General features: G+C 29.9%; 1 protein-coding gene across 2 annotated transcripts in view; it reads right to left on the reverse strand.

Annotated features, from left to right (window-relative positions):
- The window catches only part of LOC118190364 (protein diaphanous-like), an 89,578-nt gene that overhangs the window by 18,573 nt on the left and 50,169 nt on the right, over window positions 1-20,836 (reverse strand). For both annotated transcript variants that reach the window (XM_035361069.2, XM_035361070.2), the window contains exons 15-21: window positions 17,635-18,027; window positions 15,183-15,297; window positions 9,802-9,894; window positions 9,513-9,709; window positions 4,583-4,669; window positions 4,303-4,455; window positions 1,039-1,168 (exon numbers count right to left, since the gene is read on the reverse strand). In XM_035361069.2, coding sequence (XP_035216960.1) covers window positions 1,039-1,168; window positions 4,303-4,455; window positions 4,583-4,669; window positions 9,513-9,709; window positions 9,802-9,894; window positions 15,183-15,297; window positions 17,635-18,027 — 1,168 coding nt within the window. The remainder of the gene's footprint in view (window positions 1-1,038; window positions 1,169-4,302; window positions 4,456-4,582; window positions 4,670-9,512; window positions 9,710-9,801; window positions 9,895-15,182; window positions 15,298-17,634; window positions 18,028-20,836) is intronic.

Below are 20,836 nucleotides of genomic sequence, written 5' to 3' on the forward strand. Positions count from 1 at the left end.
CTTATCAGAAGCACAATCAATATCTTACCAAAAACTATGCATATAAAATTACTGTATGTATAATATGCACTATTTTTCTATTTAAAACATAATTCCATAATGAATTTAATAAAAATTAGCTTCTTTCTGATTATCTGCCCTTTCTCAAAAAAGCATTCATATGGCAATGCCCTATGCATTTATACGGAAACCTGGGTAAGTGGATTTTCCCCTTCAAATTCAATGCTCATTTTCTGGTAAGTGTTTAACTTTGAGTTCCATTTTCCTTTCTTGAAAGGAATTTTAGTTGGACAGTGGAATTTTCTGGCTGATGAAAAAGAAAGCAATGGAATTCTTCAGAAATATGGTGTTTTTCTCAACAGTAGACAATACAAAATTTCACATTCCATGAATTTACAGTAACTAAACAATCGAATTTTATAGATCAAAATTTGTATGAATTTGTGCAGTTCTCTGCTTTTTTCTGAAGTGGGGGGGGGGAAACCCTGCAATGTACACAAGAACAACAGAATACAACAACAACAAAACAAAAAAAGGGGGAGAAAGAATTTCTCGAAAAAGATAATTGTTTTATCATAGAATATTTCTAGTTTTTAAAATTTTACTGATGCATTGCTTTTTTACGGAACCCTTAGTGTTCACTCTTTGCTCTTTTATGGAACTCTTACATCCCTTCTTGAAAGGCAAGTGCCATTTGAATTTAGTACTTGAAAAATCCGTCACTAACAAGCTAGTGCTTTTTTGAAAGTGTGGATAAGAAATGCCAAAAATTATTATTAAACTTTTAATTAAACAATCTCATAATGCATGTGAAAGTAAAAATATCACAATTAAAATGAATCTCTTTCTCATATGTCACTTTTACTTACATGCTTTTTTTTTTTTAGCTGGCCCTTGATTTATATTATTCACTGCATATGTAATACTAGTTTATCATTACATTTATTAATTCTAGAAATGTAAAACATAATAGATAAATAACTACATGAGAATTCAATAAATTTCTAATTTAAAAAATTATAATTAAGTTTACAATACCTCGTGCAGCTCGATCTACATGCATCAGTTCTTCAGCAAAATTCAATGCATCTGAATATTTCTTTTCTATTATTTCAACTAAATAATGCAACAGAGTAGTTTTATGATCAACAGCTTTTGTTGTGTTAAGCTGCAAAATAAATACATGTTATTCATTAAAATAAGCTAGACAGCATAAATATGCATATAATATTTTTTATATTTTAGATCTACTCCCTCCTGGTTTATCTTTATCACTTTAAACTCAAAAATAACCAAATTAACATAGAATGTGAGCAAATGAATGCTAAGCAATTCTTTATTATAAAGTAGGTTACCGCCGAAAACATCATGGACGACAACCTTGCAGAGACAACAACGCAAGGTGAAAACGTCATGGCCCAAAACATTGTGGGAGAAAATAAAGCAAAGAAAAAACACTGCAGTTCTAAAACATCATGGTTCAAAATATCGTGGTCGAAAATAAAGTGGTTAAGAACATTCGCAGTTTTAAAAACATGATCATCGAAATTATTGTGGCAAAAAATAAAGTACTTACAAATCATCGCATGATGATAACATTGCACACATGATATTTCAAATCCCATACTGACATATTATGTAACTGACTTTCATCATAACTAACAAATTGACATCCAAAAGACTGATTGCATGCTATACATGAAAATGTTAAGGACACTTTAAGATTAAATGGAAACAAAACAAAGTATAATTATCACTAAAACAATATCAGATTAACAAATGTGAAAGAAAATAATTTGATAATTAAGTAAGCAATTTTCATAGAAGTAACTTTATACAATTATGCATCTTCCTTTTCCTAAGCATTTTTAGATTGATGAAAATTATCAATAAAACTTTATTAAAAAAAGGTTAATTTATTATTGACCTTTGTTAATTAGCTATGTAAATTTAAATTCTATTAAGTTCTATAATATGCATTAATTTTCCACTCATTTTCAATTTTTAAATGCTTAAGTTTCCTGCTTATTTTTCAGCAGAAATTTATTAGTTCATTAAAAATATGAAATATGGAAATGAATGAATCCCTCTTCCCTTTCTGTGCCCCCCAAATCATTATACAAACAAGCATTCACAACTTTTAAAAACCTGAAAATGCATTCGTGTGATGTTATCGTCATGGGATGATTGTAGGTACTTAATTCTTTACCAAGATATTTTCAACAACAAAGTTTTCAAACTGCGAAGTTTTTGAACCACTTTATTTTTTACCCTGATATTTTGTACCACGATGTTTTATCTTTGCTTTATTTTCTCCCACGATGTTTTTGCCTTGTGTTGTTTTCTCAGAGATGTTTTTGACATACACCATAAAGTAGCATTACCACACAACCATTTTGATTTAGTATATAATTTTATTACATCAAAATAATCTCATAGCAATTTCCAGCTGATTGGACATCAATTTAGACCCATTAACTATTTCAGCTTAAATTACACTATCATAACTACTAGTTTTCAGAAAAATGGACTATAACAAAATCAAAATCAGAAAATCACAAGAAATGGAAGTTTTTGCAAGTTATAATTTTATTCTAACATATAATAAAGCTGAATAAAATTTTAAATAAAATAGGTTTCAAACAATTCATGAATTATAAATGTATGCAAATTATAAAGGACAAAATAGCAGAACCCATTATACCACAGAAAATATTCTCTAGAGTATTTTTTAGCATGATTTTAAGAAAACTCAAGAATTTTTAAAGTCATTATAAAAAAAGATATTGATATGAAGAAAGATACTACAGTACAAAGTCTGTAATCCGGACCTCAAAGCTACAAACTTTATGCGCATGCGTAAACGCATAATGCTTTTACGCATGCTCCTATGCGTTTATGCATGCACATGATGCATTTATGCATGCGCATAATGTGTTTACGCATGCAGGTTTAATGTATAACAGATGTATAAGCTAGGCTAAATTTATCTAAGGCATTTCAGGTAATGTTGCAGATTGCGCTGTTCCTTAATCTTCTAATTGGATCTGGCTTATTATTTGTTGCAGACTGTTAGAACAGTTTTATAAAAATTAAGCTTGAACTTTCGATTCTGTCAAAATGAGTTTCCAATTCTGGAGCTGCCAAATCTACAAAGCGAAAGCATGTTTCGATGTCCATTAGACAAAAAGTGGAAGTACTACAAAAAATGGATAAAGGCATATCCGTTTCAAAATTATGCGAGAAGTATGGCATTGGAAAGTCCACTATATATGACACAAGAAAAAGAAACTTTTGAATTTTTCGTGGAAGCATCTTAAACAACTTACATTGAAAGAAATATTTAATAAAGTAAACAAATAAATATTAAGCTTTTTTGTAAATTTTGATACCCTTTAGATCATAATTGTTCTTTATTTCATAAATTAAGATTTCCTATTTTAATTGTATAATTTCTGCATGCCATCTTACCAGGTTTAAATTAATGATCTATAATCCGGAAAAATCTATAATCCGGAAAAATCTATAATCCGGAAAAACCCCTAATCCGGAATCGTCGAAGTCCCGACCAGTCCGGATTACGGACTTTGTACTTTAGTTGCCAATACTGTCACAAATCATTAATAATACTGCTGCTAATAACTGCAATTACAAACCAAATTGATAATAATTGCAAGTCTTTTATATGTTAATATAACTGTGCAAAACAATGAATAATTAAACTTTCTCTTAAAATTAGTTCTACTAAAATCACTCATTAAATTAATTGTATATTGATAAAAGAGCCACTAAAACTCAAAAGTTTCTTTGGTTTGTGAAAAGGAATTTTCTCTAGGTCTTCTACAACTATCAAAATTTACATACTTCATACATTCAGTGCCTTTCTAATCCTGTTTTCCTTGAAGTAATTAAAAGCCTGTATTGTAATAATTAAACCTATTAATTATTACAATTTTTATTTTGTTCAAAATATACTATAATAACACTAAAATAATTGCTTCCTTTATTTATTTATTATTATGCTAATTTATTTAAAAGAATGTATTTTTAGCCAAATATTGATATTTTTGCTACTCATGTCCCTTTTCTCAGTTTATTGAAATGCATACCGCTTCTTTGTAAAACTGACATCATAATATTTGTTAAATTTTAAATTGGCACATCAATATCCCATACATTACTACCATTAACAATAAATTTGAAAAGTGCACAAAATGTACATATTATTCAGTTAAAAATAAGGTTATTACAAAAAATAGTACAAACAATTACATGGTGTTTTATACTTAATATTATACCTACTTTTGTTAAAAAGTTTATTTCAAAACCAACAGCTTGCTCATTTCTTGAACCAGCATTCATGTAATTTCCTATAAGAAGAATTACCTCCAGAATTAAGCAAAATTTCTTGCTTGTTTTAACTTCTTCACATGCAGCAGTAGCAGCTACAATATCCTTGAGAAACAAATTTATATCTTTAGCACTTTCTATGTCAATGAAGACAACTCTCCATAGTTTTTAAATATTAAATTCAAATGCAGTATATTATAAAATGCAGTGCCCTGTAAACTAAGTGACTTACTGGTTTGATATCTTGGACCATTTCTTGAAACCTCATTTTAAAGCTTATAGACTTTAATCTTGGCACCAACCTCTTTATGCTTCCCATCTTTAAATAAAAAAAAAAAATAATGTAAAGTAGCCATTCTTAAATAAAAGCATCTTTTGCACAGATATTAAATAAACAAAACAATAAAATGACAATACAAATATATACCATAAAACTGGGGAGAAAATAATGTGATTTTTTTAGAGAATACAGAACATATGAACAGTGTTATTATTCATAAAAAGTTATCATACATTCGAAACAGTTTCAATAATTCATTTAAAAGAAAAATTAGCATTTTTATGTTTGAAAGTTATTCAAGAGAAAGATCTATATGAAGCAGAATTTTATATTGCAGGATGAGGGAAGCTGAAATTCTAAGGTGAAAATAACAAAGCAAAAATTATTTTTATTTTATGTGAATCATATTGAACCTATTGATATTGCAATGACAATTTAACATCCTCCATTGAAAAAAACTTTACAACACTTAAGCACTTGATATTGGTGAATGAGAAATATAACATGCTTTAGGTGATTATAAGTAATTTATGAATAGTTTATTTTAAACACACGAATTATGATGAATTCCTTCAATAGTATGGAACTTCAAATAATTCCAGAACCAAAAATCTACTATTCTATGAAAAGATAATAAAAAGTGTTGCTAAGCAATTGTATAGCAAATATGTCATCACTTGCAAAATCATAGCTTTAGATTATAATATGCTAGTAAAAACTAACAGAATACAAAATAACTATATCACCCATTAATCTAGCATACATCAAATGCTCATAATTCCCTTTCGATCTATTGCTCTATCTACAGCTTTTCTTTTATTAAAAACTTTGGTAAAACTTGTGCTACTAGGAGGGGGATTTTTTCCCCCATTTAATGTGGCACAACATGTGAAAATTTTATTTTTAGTTCAATAAAATATCAATTTTCCTTGTAAATAATTTTCAAAATAAATTCAATCCCAGAGATTTAGCATACAGCAAACACCTATGACACTTTCTACTCACTAAAACTACTATTCACAAAATTAATGATGAATATTTGTATTTTTACAGCTAAAATTCTAAGGTGAATTCATTAAAAATTCTTTTCTTTCATTAAAACTTAAATAAAGCTTTTAATTTACCGCCAATTTACATGAAACTGTTTTGTTACAGAATCTTAACTGCATTCATGCCATCACAACAAAAAAATGTAAACACCATAAATTACTTCTGCAGTACTTTCAAAATGTATTAGAATGTTTCCAAGATTTATACTGAATAAAAATGTGTCAGCAAATGAATTGGAGTTGCTTTAAATTTTGAGGCATTGATTAAAAACCCTTTTTTAATAAAATTAAAATTTCTCACCTGAGGAATCCTTCTACAAAATGACGACACTTTCAATAAATTATTCATTATAATATCCAAGATAATTATCAATTATAATTTTAAGTAAATAATTATAGAACTTTATACAGTTTTATAAACATATATTACTGTTTAACAAATTTTAATTTCAATTCAAAAACATCCTTTTCTTTTTTAATCTTTTTCACAACTGCACTCAAAATACCAGATACAGCAAAACACTAATATGAGTTTTCAAAAGAGCTGACAAAATCGTGGGATTAAACTCTCTCTATATATACACATATGTATGTGAATGAGTAAATACTTAAAGTTGGATAATAAAAATAAAATAAATTCCATCTATGAAAGCCTCACTGCTTCTCCAATAAAAGTAAAATATATTTTATAGTTGAGATTAATAAATATAAATGTGCGGCATATACTGCATGTATCAAAATAACGGTTTATGTTTTTGAATTTAAATTCATAGATAGTTTCAAATATAAAATAACATTAAAAAATAAAGGCCTTATTAGAAATTAACAAATTATCTTAATGAGAAAATATTACAAATATTTATAACAAAATAATTCATAATATAATGATAATTATTATATTACTCATAACATAAACTTATGAGTACATTATTTCAAAATTAAATATTATGAAGAATAAAAGCATAAACTGTAAAAATAAACAAATATCTTTTTAAAAATATAGAAACCTAAAAATAAATTATCTTAGTAATAATCCTATGCCTAAAATAGCTTGTATCCGAATATAAATTATTCCCAAAATATATTAGAACACTATCAAAAACTGCATAAAAATATATAAGCATATGAACTGGGAAAAAAATGTACTTTTAGATTTTGAGGCATTGATTTAGCAACTTCTTTTTAATAACATACAAATTTCACACATGTGGAAAGTTTCTACAAAAAGGTAAGAATGAATACATATGCAGATAATCATCCATTAAAATTTTCAACAAAAGATTACAGAAATTTATATAGTTTTACAAACACATATTACTCAACAAATGATTAGAAATTTGTGTTTCTACAATCTTTTCTCATGCAGCATTTCAGAGCAAGATATGTTGAAATCAGTCATATTTCCTATACTCCAAAAAAAACTCTAAAAAGTTTTTTAAAAAAATCTTTGACAATTCTTTCTCCACAGCTGCACTATTGAGACGATTTCATGCGCTATTTTTTTAATAACACAATGTAAAGAATAAGTATACACAGTAACAAAATCCAGAGGAGAAAGATATTACAATATATTGGGCCATTCCATAAGTATTGTTTTGTTAAATAAGTTTTAAAAAATGAAAAACTAGAAAGATATGAATTTAATCAAATATATATTACTCATCTGAATGTTACATTCTTCCAATGCTGCAAAAAGAATTTTTACACCATTCTTAAAAAAAATCAGCTAACTTATCACAGAAAAAGCTTTGAAGGTCAGTTTAAAAATGCCTCAAAGGAACTAACAGCATCATTTGTTCCAGACAAAGCCCTACATGGCAAATTTTGCATTCAGATTATTCATTTTTTGCATACTACATGCTGTTTCCTTGACTTCCCAATCAAAACATAAAAAAAAAAAATAAATAAATAAATAAAATAAAATAAAAAAAAAAAAAAAAAGTAATAAAACGTGCAGTTGCTTACATTTTCAAATTCTCCTGAGCTGACCCTTCAATCCCCCCCTCCCAGAAAAAACTTAAAACCAAAACAGGATATTGCAAGTCAAAGCTCTGTGGAACATTATTCAAAAAATAATGATCTTCAATCACCCTCTACTGTTGTTTAAAAGCTTGACTAAAATGTTCCAATTTGAAATAACACTGGCATGATCTCAGGTCTCAAGATTCGGAAAGGCTGGTAATAAATATGATACTGTGGGCTCCGAAGGAAAAATCAAGTGATCACAGTCTAGAATGGGTTACAAAATAGTCATCACATTCTTGCAAGTCAGAATTTATCTAAATTAAATTGTTTTTGTTCAATGATATACAGCTTTGAAAGTCACTAGTTTAAATATTTTAGTACAAGTTTAGCTTCATTCAAAATCTATACCAGTGATTCTCAACCTTTCTAAAGCTGCTGCTTCCCTAAGGAGCAAAAAAAATTATAACATATGTGAAAATCCTGTAATTTAGGGCTGGGGAAAGACAGTTCCTGAATTATAAAAGACAAAAATTTTAAGCAATTTTTTTCAGTTGACTTACACAAAAAAATTTTTTAACTCGATAGTTTTGCCCTGGAAGGTAATTAATTACATTCCTTTGGTTAAAACTGAAATAACTAATGGGGGGAAAAACCCTAAACGCTCTTTCATGTTTAAAAAATTCTTTATTATTAATTAAATAATTATAAAAAAGAACAGTAAAAAATACACTAAGTGAGTAATATCAATGAAAAAAATCAAGTATTATCAGTGGGATGTTTGTGCTTGATGTTTCAGAACCAGTTTCAACAAGGTAGGAAGAAGGGAAGGCAATAAAGAATTTTTTTGAGGATAGTCCACAGTCCTGGGTAGAGGTGACTGATGCTACTTTGAAGCTGAAATTCTGTAAGAAGACCACTATTCTGGAAGCTGGCTTTCTAAGTTTCATTAATTCGACTAGTTCCTCTTGAATCTGAACCTCTGCTTTCTCAATATTCATAATAGGGTCAAAATATCCTCAAAACACTCAGAATGCTACCTATGAATCATGCAATGAACAGCTACTCTTCACCGATGGTATGAGCTTTTCCCGATTTAGCAATTAATTTTAATATATTATAACAGGCTATCAAATCATCATCACATTGCTTTGATGACACTACTACTAAGCCTGAGACAGACAGTGTTTTCAGGAGCATGTCCTTGATGTTTGTGAAAAATGAAAAATCTTTATTTTGTTTGTCAGGATGAATTTAATGACATCATTGGAGGCAGCAAAATATAATAACGATAAAGGAAAGATAACTATTTCTCAAAATTAATAATTCACAACACAGTAAAGAAATAATAAGTGAAATTACCTAGGTGACTGGCCAAATAAAGAATGAAAGTAAATCAAAACCGAGGGGGAGGGGAAACAGAAACAAAGCGAATGAAAAGCAACACAAGAAACACGGGTCAAATCCAACATTCATATTGAAAGGATGTTCAACGCATGCACTGTGATTAATGGCACATGGAAGTAGCTGAAGTATGTGCTACCTAGAATATAATTTTGCTTCATTCTTAGGAGCAGTCGCCCAAGTTTGTTTTGTTGCTGATACAAATGGTTTAAACCAGATAATTAATTTAATAATTTTTTGGGGAGTTTTAAAATTAAGTTTGAATGCCAAAACATGCTCATTACCCCCTACCACCTTGAATGAGGTTCACCCCCCTCAGCATTCTCTTAACTGCTCCCATTGAGAATCAGTAATCTATACCAAACTCAGTTTGTTATTTTGCCAGATTTTAACATGTTTTATCAAGTATTGTCAGAAAAACATTACTTATGGGATGACCTCACACTTTAAGCAATACACAAACTTACAGTCATTGCAAATTGTTCAGCTTCAGCTAGTTCTTTATATTGATCTTTAAACTGCTCTAGCCTAGACAGTTGTTCTGGTTCAGGCATATATCGAATTAATTGTTGAAGCATAGCATCTGTCAGCTGCTCTTCATCAACTCTAAGAATGTATTTCAACATGTCTTCAGTTGAAATTTTAACGGAACCTAATAAAATCACTGTAAAAAATTTTTAAAAATCATTAGCTGTAGATATTTTTAACACATTCAAAGTATTTTTGGTTAAGAAATGAATAAATGGATATTCTTACTTAAATTTTGCGCTGATTTGGCATCTAGAACTTTTAATTCTTTAACTTTCTTCGTAGTTTTTTTCTCTTCAAGTTTATTGTTTTCTTTTTTCGCTGAAATTTTTAAAGGCATTACTTTTACAATTGAAATTTTCTAAGGATATTTAAAACATTTATATCACAAAAAATTTATGCTACAAAAGGTTATCAATTGGTCAAATAAATAAACGACAGTTTAGAGCGATTAGGTTTTTTTTTCTTTTTGTGGAGGCAACAGTCTTGAAAAATGTGCAATGGCCTTGCCAGGACTCGAACCCTAGACCTCACGAATATGCATCGAGTATGCTTCCAATTATACCACAAAGGCATGCAGAAAGGAGGGAGAAAATGCCTTATTAAGTCCATAAAATATAAATCTATTTAACTTTAATATTATACAGCATATATAGATTACTCTCTATAACAACAATCCATTAAAAAAGGCCTATATTCAAGTAGTGGAATCCTCTACCTGAATTTCTAATTTAATGCATAAAAAAGTAGTCATAAACTGATATCTTTGCAATATTAAACATGCAAGCCTGCCAAAAAAACTGAGATTCCCTTTTTTTTTTACTAGAGTGATAAATGCTAGGAGAAACTTTGGAAAGAGCCCAGTTTTGGAGATTTGTGTACTGGGAACACAAGTTGGGCACCTAGAAACCACAATTGTTTCTCCTTCACTTTCAGTAAAAAAAAAAAAACTTTTCAGAGATAGTTTTCTAATCTATGATTATTTTAACTACCCCATCATATTATTCTTCACAAATATTAAGCTATTTACTTATATTATAGCCGTCATCTTGATAAATGGAAAAACTAAGAGGTTCTTAACTGATAACCAAGAGTTCCTTGGATGTTTTCACATTATCAATGATGCCATTACAAAAGAATTCTAAAGTGACATATATTCACTTTATGATATGTGATTCAGGTAATCGCTTTATAATATGATTCTGATGTAAAATAAATTAATATTTAATTAGCTGTTCTAAATTTTTGTTCTTTGACCAATTTTTATGTTGCAATTTTCTTAAACTTTTATAATAGGAAAATCCTACGCAGGAAAGAAAAGCTTGTATTTAAAAAAAACATTAAAAATTAATGCACATAATATTATATAGCTAAGGTTAATAATGTTTATCAATATAAAATAAAATTAAATATAAAGTGATTAAATAGTGGTTAAATTTCCATAAAAAATTTACAAATGGTGTACAGTAGATGAAGACAATTCAGATCAAATAAAATTTAATACAAAAAATTTAGCCGAAAATCCCTAGGGGTGGGGAATGGAGTTTGCACAATTAAAATTTCATTAAATTATGGGAAACATTTTCTTTAGTACCTTTTGTTAGTAAAGGCAAAAATTAAAAACCGGAAGATTCGGTGATCAACCGGAAACAAAATGAAAAACCACCGAGTCTCCAAGCAAAACTGAGAGTGCTGATAGCTATGTCATGGGTGTGCGTGTAATATGCAAAACTGGGGGGGGGAGGAAATTGTAGATAAAAAGTTGTACAGATGGAGATTTACTGAATACAAACCAGCAAGAAATCAAGCAAATATTTCAATTCTCTTTTTTTAAATGAACACATCACATGAAACTCTTCCCTAAAAAATCCAAATGAATTAAGGGAGGAAAAAAAAATCTGAGGTTCATATGCTTGAATTGAATTTCACTATGGTAAACAAAATGAAAACTACCTGCCATCAAGGATTTCATTATAACCATTACATTTAATTCTTAAAGCAGGCGATAGCATATACTGGAAGAACTGGTAGGAAATTCTGAAGTAAAATTGCATAACGAGGTATTAAAAGTGTCTTAACTTATTCATACTGGTATAAATAATAAACTGCGAAATAAAAGTACTATATTATTAAATATACATTATTTTTAAGTAATCAATATTTTACACTGAATTCAGATCCATCTGTTTTATTAACAAACTGATAATATTTATATTCCTAAGACAATCTGACTACTTTTTCTCATACTACGAATGCAAAAAATAACAAAAGAATATAGTAATTATCTGATAAATACAAATTTTGAGCTTTCAATAAATATACAGTCAAAAGCCATAATACGGACTTCAAAGCTACAAACTTTCTGTGCATGCGTCGCGTTGACGCATACGCGTAAGACCTTTACGGCTGCGAATATGCGTGTGCGCATGCGCAAAATATATTTACGAATGCGCGTTTAATGTATAACGGATGGTATACGCTAAGATAAAATTATCTAATTCAGTTAATGTTGCAGATTGCGTTGTTCCTTAATCTTCGAATTGGATCTGGCTTATTATTTTTTGCAGACTGTTAGAGCAATTTTATAAAAGTAAGCTTGAACTTTAGATTATGTCAAATAGAATTTCTGATATATATTTACTAATATGTAAAGGATCTACAAAGCGAAAGTATGTTTCGAAGTCCATTAAACAAAAAGTGGAATTGCTGCAAAAAAAAAAATGGATAAAGGCGTATCCTTTGTTTAGCTAACCATTCCAAAATCTGTTTATCAATTTCACGCTGCTCTGCGTAGGGGGGGGGGAATGTCGCAGCACGCAATGAACTGGAAGTTGATCCGTCAGCACTATCCTTATCTTCAGGGCAGATGTTTTTATTTTCTTTGGCTTATAATTCCTTACTAAATGTAGTATTTCATCTCGATGTACTCCGTCTTTGATATGATATAAATCAAATTCCTCGTCATTATAATTCTCTTCCGATAGCGAAGAAAGTGACACAGTGTTCACTTTCTTCAAAAACGAAAGAATTTTGATTGACAAATTAGTCGGTATTCTCGACACAACAATTATAGGACTTGAACAGCGGAACTTTGTAACTGAACAAGAAATTATGTCTGTTTATAGAATTAAAGAGAGAGTATTATCACATAAAAAATGGAGCAACTTAAACTTACATTGAAAGAAATGTTTAATAAAGTAAACAAATAAATATTAAGCTTTTTTTTTTTTTTGTAAATTTTGATACCCCTTAGATCATAATTGTTCTTTATTTCATAAATTACAGTTTCATATTTTTAATTTTATAATTTCTGCATGCCATCTTACCAGATTTAAACTGATGATCTATAATCCGGAAAAATCGATAATCCAGAATCGCCGAAGTCCCGACGAGTCCAGATTAACGACTTTTGACTGTAGTATATATAACAATTATCAATTAGTATATATAACAATTAACACAAAAATAACGAGAGTTACATGTCTAAAGAAGTAAGGAAACAAATCAATTAAACAAAAAAGATGTAGGTTGCAGTGTGACACATTCTATAAAAAGTAATTTTTTAAATAAACCATGATTCTGGATTTCACAAGAATAGCCATATATATATAAACCTAAAAAGTTTGTGTTTTTTTTTTTTTTTTTTTTTTTTTTTTTTTTTTTTTTTTTTCCCAGTTTAATGTATTTTACAGAAAGGTTAAACTAATACATTTGGGTATTCAAATGGATGACATGTAAAAAAAGTGTCTCCCCTCCTCTCCCCCCCCAAAAAAAAGCAACTGGCAGCAGATTCATAATTTTATTTGAAGAAATGAATCAAATAAAGTTCGGAAATTTAGTTCATATTACTCCCTTTAAAAATTTTTAATATTCCAGTAAAAATATTCAAAATTTTAATTCTCTGTAAAGAAAGTTTCAATTAATAATTTGTTCCTCAGGAAAAGAAAATAAGTAATATGCAAATTTAAACCACTTTCCCCAAAACAACTTGTTTTTTGTCATAAATTAGATGACATAAGCTTAAGGAAACAAAAGCACAGCACTATCAATATAGGGGTCATACAAAAAGTGAATTTCATTAAACACAGAATTTCAGATTTCAGTATTTTTACAAATGTTGATTTAAAATAAAGGTTTTTAAATTAACACTTATTTACTAAAAAAATACCTTCCATTAATCTGAAAATTATTACTCCTTTACGTGATTTACCAATGCTTATTCATTTCCCCCAAAAATTTTAATTAATGATATCTCAGAATAATTTTGATCAGATAAGGACGAACCTGCCTCCCTCTCCAAACGACCAAAAAGTTTCCTTGATGAAAACTCTGTTTCCATAGAGCCTATATCAAAATTGTAATTTTTAATAGCAGGTAATCACGTCATAAAAATTTTCATAATCCGATGGCCCATTTATTGTATATCAATCATCAGTTAGTCTACAATCAATCATTCAAGAGATATTTTACACATGCAATTTTTGAAATACTCATATACAAAAAAATATAGCTGACGATACACTATTTACAACACAATTTTAAAATACTATATTTTGTATGAAGTAATAAGTACTAAATCTCAATATATATACCATATGTACTCACATATCCCCCTCTAGCTTTTTAGAACAAGGTTCTGAATTTTTTTTTTTTTTTTAATATTTGTGCAATTTTTCTCTTCTTCAAAGCATTCAATTCAGAAAGTGAGCTGCCCTAAATTTTCACAATGAATTCATCCACATAGTTGTTGCTTTCATCTAAATCACTTGCTCATGGATTTTAAGTGTGTGGGTTCTGATTGATAAAGTAATGATAGTGAAGATCTACAAGAAAGCAGGGATATCTAATGTTCTTAATGGTTCTGAATACCACTGCATGAAACAAGATAGACTGAACCGTTACAAAGACAATGACAATGATAATACAGATGAAGGCAATGGCTTGCAAGCTGTAGTTGACAGCTCACAGGCCTCAAAGCAATGAATGCTTTGAGGCCTGTGAGCTGTCAACAACAATAAAAGTGGGCAATGTTCAAAATACAGGGAAGCAGAAATGAAAATAACTTATTAGCTATCATAATGTTAATATTACTATGTATTCTTACTGAAATGTAGGTTTCTTTTAAGTAAATAATATTATCATAGTTACCAACAGTTTATCTGTAAATTGTAAGTTATAGTAAATGCATAAATTTTTTATGCACTTAACCATGTCCTTCGAATATTAAATTATTTGCATAATTTTCTCATCTTGTTTTTGTATGCAAAAATTAATTTTAAAAAAAGGATGTATACAAATAAATATGGTACTTTAAAATTATTTATTAATTTTTTAAAGGCTTTGTTTATTAGAAATAAGCACAATAAAAAAGTATACATCTAAAAGTGGTTTTTATTAAAATATACAAAAGAAATTAATTTATACAATACAAAAATTCCTACAAATCTATGACAAACAGATTACTAAGGAATTAACTACTATCTATTAAACAATAATGGAAAAAAAAAAAAATGCTCCACTTACACAAATTAATATAATAAACATTTCACTGAAACAAAAACAAAAAAAAAAAAAAAAAAACAAAAAAAACATACAACATAGTATTTTACCTTGAGGTTTAGAACAAAACTTAGATGATAATGTTTCAAAAATATCATCACTAGCTAATTTTTCTTCATGAACAGAAACCCAGAATGCTTTATCGGATAATTTCTGAGGTGGAATCTATTAAAAAAAATCCTTTTCATTAAATTTATCAACACAGTTTACATTATTATAAGATGAAAAAAAGAAATAATCTCAAATATTTAAAATAAATGTTCATGTACTTATTTAAAGAGTTCTGAAATATAAACATTTTGCATTCATTCTTTACCAGGTGCAAAAAGTATGCTGATTTTTTCTACAAAACACAGAAATGTCAAATACAGAATTCTTTACCCTTTTAATCTCTAGCACCACATTTTTTCAGCTCTTAAGAACCTTTAAATAATTAATAAAATATGATAAGTTAATTTTTTTTTACCTAACTACTAACATGCACATAATAACCATGCAGTATTTTATAATTAATCAAATTCAGTTTTTTTGTATGGTTAGATATAAAAAATTCAGATCTGTAAAGATAAAAATTCTTGTTTCACCAACCCCTATACAGGTATATATATCTTCACCAACCCCTATACAGGTCAATCTGAGCTTTAACAATTTTATACCAATAGGCAGTAATGTCAATTGTCGGGACTCAATATTAGCCTGCTTTCCTCCTATAAATTAGTAATACCATCTCCAAGTGGTAACTGCACTAATGCTGTTAGTGCTCTTGAGGCTGGCAAATAATCTCGGAGGTCAAACCAAGGGCTGCAGTGCAAAAACCAAACATCATATCACCAAGGCAGAAAATTTCAAAGATGGTACTTGGAGCTATTTTAGAGTGAGTAGATTTCTCAGCAAGCAGTCGCACAAATTTTTGGGGCATGGGATTTCCCTTTGATGTGCAATATCTAACTGCAGATTGAAGCAGTTTCATTTAATTTCAACAGACAAACCAGGTGCTAATTAAGAAACAGATGAAGAAAGTTAAGAGGAGAAAGTGAATTGCCAACAATTTTATCTGATATACGATTAGATGATATCATGTAGAAATAAGGGTTATGTTTAAAATAATTTAGATAGAACAAATAATGTACCCCATTATCTCATGCTGTTGCATTCTACAGGCTCATGGATTTTGGAGTGAGCAGTGATAACTCTTGATGAAGATTCAAAACACAATTTATTCATCAGCATTACACAGTAGAGTTCCAAAGTTTACAGCCATCGAAAAATTATGATAAACATGCTGAAACAATTAGAAACATAGCCTTCGGCTATTAGGCTATAACATTGCATACAGCTTCAAGGCAAAGCTCTAAGGTACAGCTTCTGACTCGGTTGATTGCTTTCGAGCTAAAATCTGAACTCAACATATTCTCTTATGACACACTGCTACTCTGCATACAGGCAGCTTTACAGAGCTTACAGAGCTGGGGGAAACTGGTAATAATTCATTCTAGAATGTTCTCGCTCCATCTGTAGCATATCGCCAATTTTGTCACCAAATAGGTGATTTTGTGACAAATCTGGCAACCCTGCCTTTTCTTGCCACTTTCTGGCAACTCTAAACCCGCTTTGCAGGGAAGCTATCTTACTGCAGCTGGGCATTTCACAACATTACCTACACTTCTGGGATGAGGGGTTCTGTAAAAAAGAGCTTAGGAATTTTATCAACATTTAAGCACTGGCCTGCTCTTTTCTTAAATAGATGGATTTTTCATTTGATACATAAAGAAAATTGCCATGTACCTAGTGATCAAGAATGTGATAGGCCTGAAATAATGTAATTTATTTACTTTCATTAGCTCATGATAAACTCACAGCAAGCTTTTGAAACTAACTAGTATGAAAAAGTAGTAAGTTATAACAGTAATGATGTGAGTCTTTTGTAAAGTACCCCATGGTAAGTAACAAGTCAGCTTCCACAATAATTATAAGTTTAGCATTGTCAGTAATGATGTGCAATTCTTATCATTCAAGAAATAAAAATTTTTCATAAGAACAACCATCCATCAACATATACTTCTTCCATGCAAAAGCCACTTTCAAATACAGTTTTATCATTTAACTTGCTTCACCTAAATTATTCCATTCTCAACTAAACAAAGAAGCAAGCATTAAAAAAAAAAAAAAAAAAAAAAAAAAAAAAAAACTTAAGAACTTATTTTAAATCATTTTGCAACAGAATTCAACAAAGATTGAAAGCAGACATAGGAAAAGCTCTTTCTGGAGATATTCATGTCACCTGCTTTCAAATAATTTACTGTACTGTGTTAAAAAAGAAAACGTCCATTATTTACAATCAATGGCTAAAAAAGAAATTTTTAAAAATGGCTATTTTATATGCAAACTAGTCAATATAATGTTCAATTTGATTACGATTACTTCATGTTTAAGCACAGAAATAAAGATTTATAAACACATGTTAAAATTTTACATAAAGCACTGTATTCTGCATTTTCAGACCTTTTTCCAGTTGGCACGTTTTAAAGGTGTGTCTAAGACATATTTTTTCTTGGGTTGCATTCCGTATGGCAATATATTAGAGGATGGTAGGCTTGGTGAAAGACCTCCCATAGGAGGCGGAGGAAATCTGATACCTCCTAGACCAGGCGGAGGAGGAGGAGGTGGTGGGCCAGATCCAGGAGGCGGTGGTGGTGGAGGTGGCCCCATACCAGGCATAGGAGGTGGAGGAGGTGGTCCAGACCCAGGCATAGGAGGAGGTGGTGGTGGGCCACCGCATCCAGGCATTAGTGGAGGAGGAGGGGGCATACTACCTCCTGGAGGGGGTGGAGGTGGTGGAGGAGGAATGGAGCCAGTTGAAGCTGATAATCCTGAAGGTAGCTGTGGAAGCTTACCCTGCAAACAAATAACACCAATTAAATATTTTGATAACACATGCAAAGGTGTTATCAAAATAAAGGCAAGGCATTTAAACATTTATAATAAATATTAAATTAATAAAAAAATTTTAATAAATAAAAAATTAATAAGCACCTGAAATGTTAAGATTAATAAAAATTCTACTTTAGTTAAATTACTTTTTAACACATAGCCTAGCTGTAATATATAAAGATTTTAAAATTATACTTCTATGTATCTATAATAACTTTATAACTGATTTATAAAATTTCATATGACATATAATATTAAATAAAATTTTTTATATAACTACCCTTAAATTACAGTTAAATTCCTCTGTATATTTTACACATTTCTACATACGAAATCTATACCTATAAACAGTTTTCACAAAGTCAAAAGTATGCATCAAAACAATTACTCTCTGGGGACAAAACTACCTAGCCAAGATGTTATCATCACTTGGTATATATCTAAAATATATTTCCTGCTGAATTTCCTTTAATGAACTAGAAATCATATTTAAAGCTCAATTTACAAAACTGGAAGCATGGGGTAAAATGTTTTATAAAGGTCTCTCTTTCAGTTTTTTCAATGTAAGAGATATTATTGGTGCAAATTACATAAAGTACTTTGTGAAATAATTAAATAACTTGCTAGTTTTCCATTTAAACCATGGTCCATCAGCAGCTGAATGGTAAAGTTGCTGAACACCAGTAGTTTGACCTGGGTTCAATACCAGGCGAACAGATTATAAGCAAGGGTGTTTTTGTAGTTTTTCCCATGTGTAACATGGATCAAAGTAAGTTTCCCTTAGAAAGTCTGCACAGGTCTCCACGAAAGCATCCCTCCTCTTAGGTAGACAGACCTAGCAAACTGTGCCATAATCAAATAAATCATTTAAAGCTATTTAAACAAAAAATATGCTTTGCCTTTTTCTCTCGCCCCCCCCCATGGTTTCAGCTTACTACGTTGTATGCAAAATGCAAACTTATACGATGACTGTTAAAATTAAGATTGAACTGTTGCTGCTTTTTCTTTATTGCTTATTATATAAACTTTCAACCAGTTAACCCATTCAAATTATTCCCCTCTACTGTCAATACATCATTGTCATTATTTCTCTTATTCTTGGAATGCCTGCTGAAAATGACAGCACATAATATTCTCACTACATTTTCCTAAATTTCTTCTATGGAGTGAAAACAAAATCAAAGTGGTTTAACGTTTGGGGAAGAAAAAAAAAAAGTCTTCCAAGGCCAATTATGTAGAAAATAATGGGTGGGATACAATAAAATTGCAATGTTTTGTCAGATAACTAGGTAACAAGGAATAATGCATCAGCTAGAGCATTATCATGATGCAACATCTATGACTGATTATCCCATATTTCAGGGCTCTTCATATGCATAGCATCTCTCAGTTGTGTTAGAATCCTCTGGCCACTTTTGACAAATTACAGTGCAGACACTCTGAATGTTGGTCATATGTCGATGAACATTGACCAGTCCTTAGATCTTAAGGCAACTGAATTTCTGCCTTCCTGAGAATGCTGAAACCAATCACAGCACTGCGCTCAGCTCATGTAATCATTCCTGTACGTTTGTTTGGTTAAGCATCTGGAATGTTTCCATGAAAGTTTTACGCAAAATTTCACAGACATATTGTTCATCAACTCTGCTAATATGATAAGTAGTTTACGCACAATACTCTACAACTAAAGCATATCTCAGAACCTAATAAAAGACAATATGTTTACCAAGATACTGCTAGATGTACACACTGACCAAGGTATTCTACCTGCAGCTATCGGTGCACAGTGTAAACAGTTTGGTCTTCCCTTTTGAACAAACATTGTACATTTTAAATTATTCCTGCCCCCCCCCATCTCTAGGATGAAAAAAAATTCGATAGAGAGAAAACTCTAAAGAATTTTTAGTGGTTTTATTGCAAATTTTACTTAATTAATTACAGGTATAAGTCTAAAATAACGCAATTAAACTGCTGACAATTTTAATATTCAAATACATGACCACACTAGAAAAAATATTCATGTCACAACATGAGCTTCAAATATAATGGTTGAAGATACAGCCTGTGCAAGTTAGCAAATCCAAACTTAGCTAAATGATATCAGATGCCAAATGATAGCGTAAAAGAGTTGGAAAAGAGAAACAATAAAACAAGAAATTAAAAATTTTGTTCCTCCTCTTAATTTTACATAAACCTAGAATTGAAAAATTTTACATATTTTAAACATTATAGAAGAATTTTGGAGGTTCCCTGAAAGTGAAGGTATTATACAGGATTTGGAGGTTCTCTCGGTTACATATCCTGTTTGCCATCATGTAAATTAGGCCTTGTCCCCCCTCCATGGTTGTTCTGAATAACTACAAGAAAGTGAATAAGTAATCAACAGGAAATTCAGAATGCCTTTGTGTAAATTAGGCCTTGCCCCCCCCATTTTTGCTGAGTAGCTACAAGAAAGTGAATAATTATCAACAGGAAATCAACATGGAATTCAAACAGGAAAGCGAATAAAGCGATCAAAATGTAGCCAATAAATGTTGTTTAATATAGTATTTCAGAAATACAGTATTTCAGTTAAACATTTCCTCACAGGTTAAAATAAAATTCTCAAATGCAGTTTTTGTTCTTTATTTTTTCCTAATTTAATAACAGATTTATTTCAGGATCACTACCTAATTTTTGCAAGAATGAAAATGTAACAAATGATAACCAAGCAAAATTTAAAAAGGTTTTTCAATATAACCTGTTTAGGAATTTGTTTCAGCTGTTCAGATTT

The sequence above is a fragment of the Stegodyphus dumicola genome, chromosome 1 (assembly GCF_044657685.1).
Source record: "Stegodyphus dumicola isolate Sdum_Otavi_A_Nest chromosome 1, ASM4465768v1".
In the NCBI taxonomy this organism is placed as follows: domain Eukaryota; kingdom Metazoa; phylum Arthropoda; class Arachnida; order Araneae; family Eresidae; genus Stegodyphus; species Stegodyphus dumicola.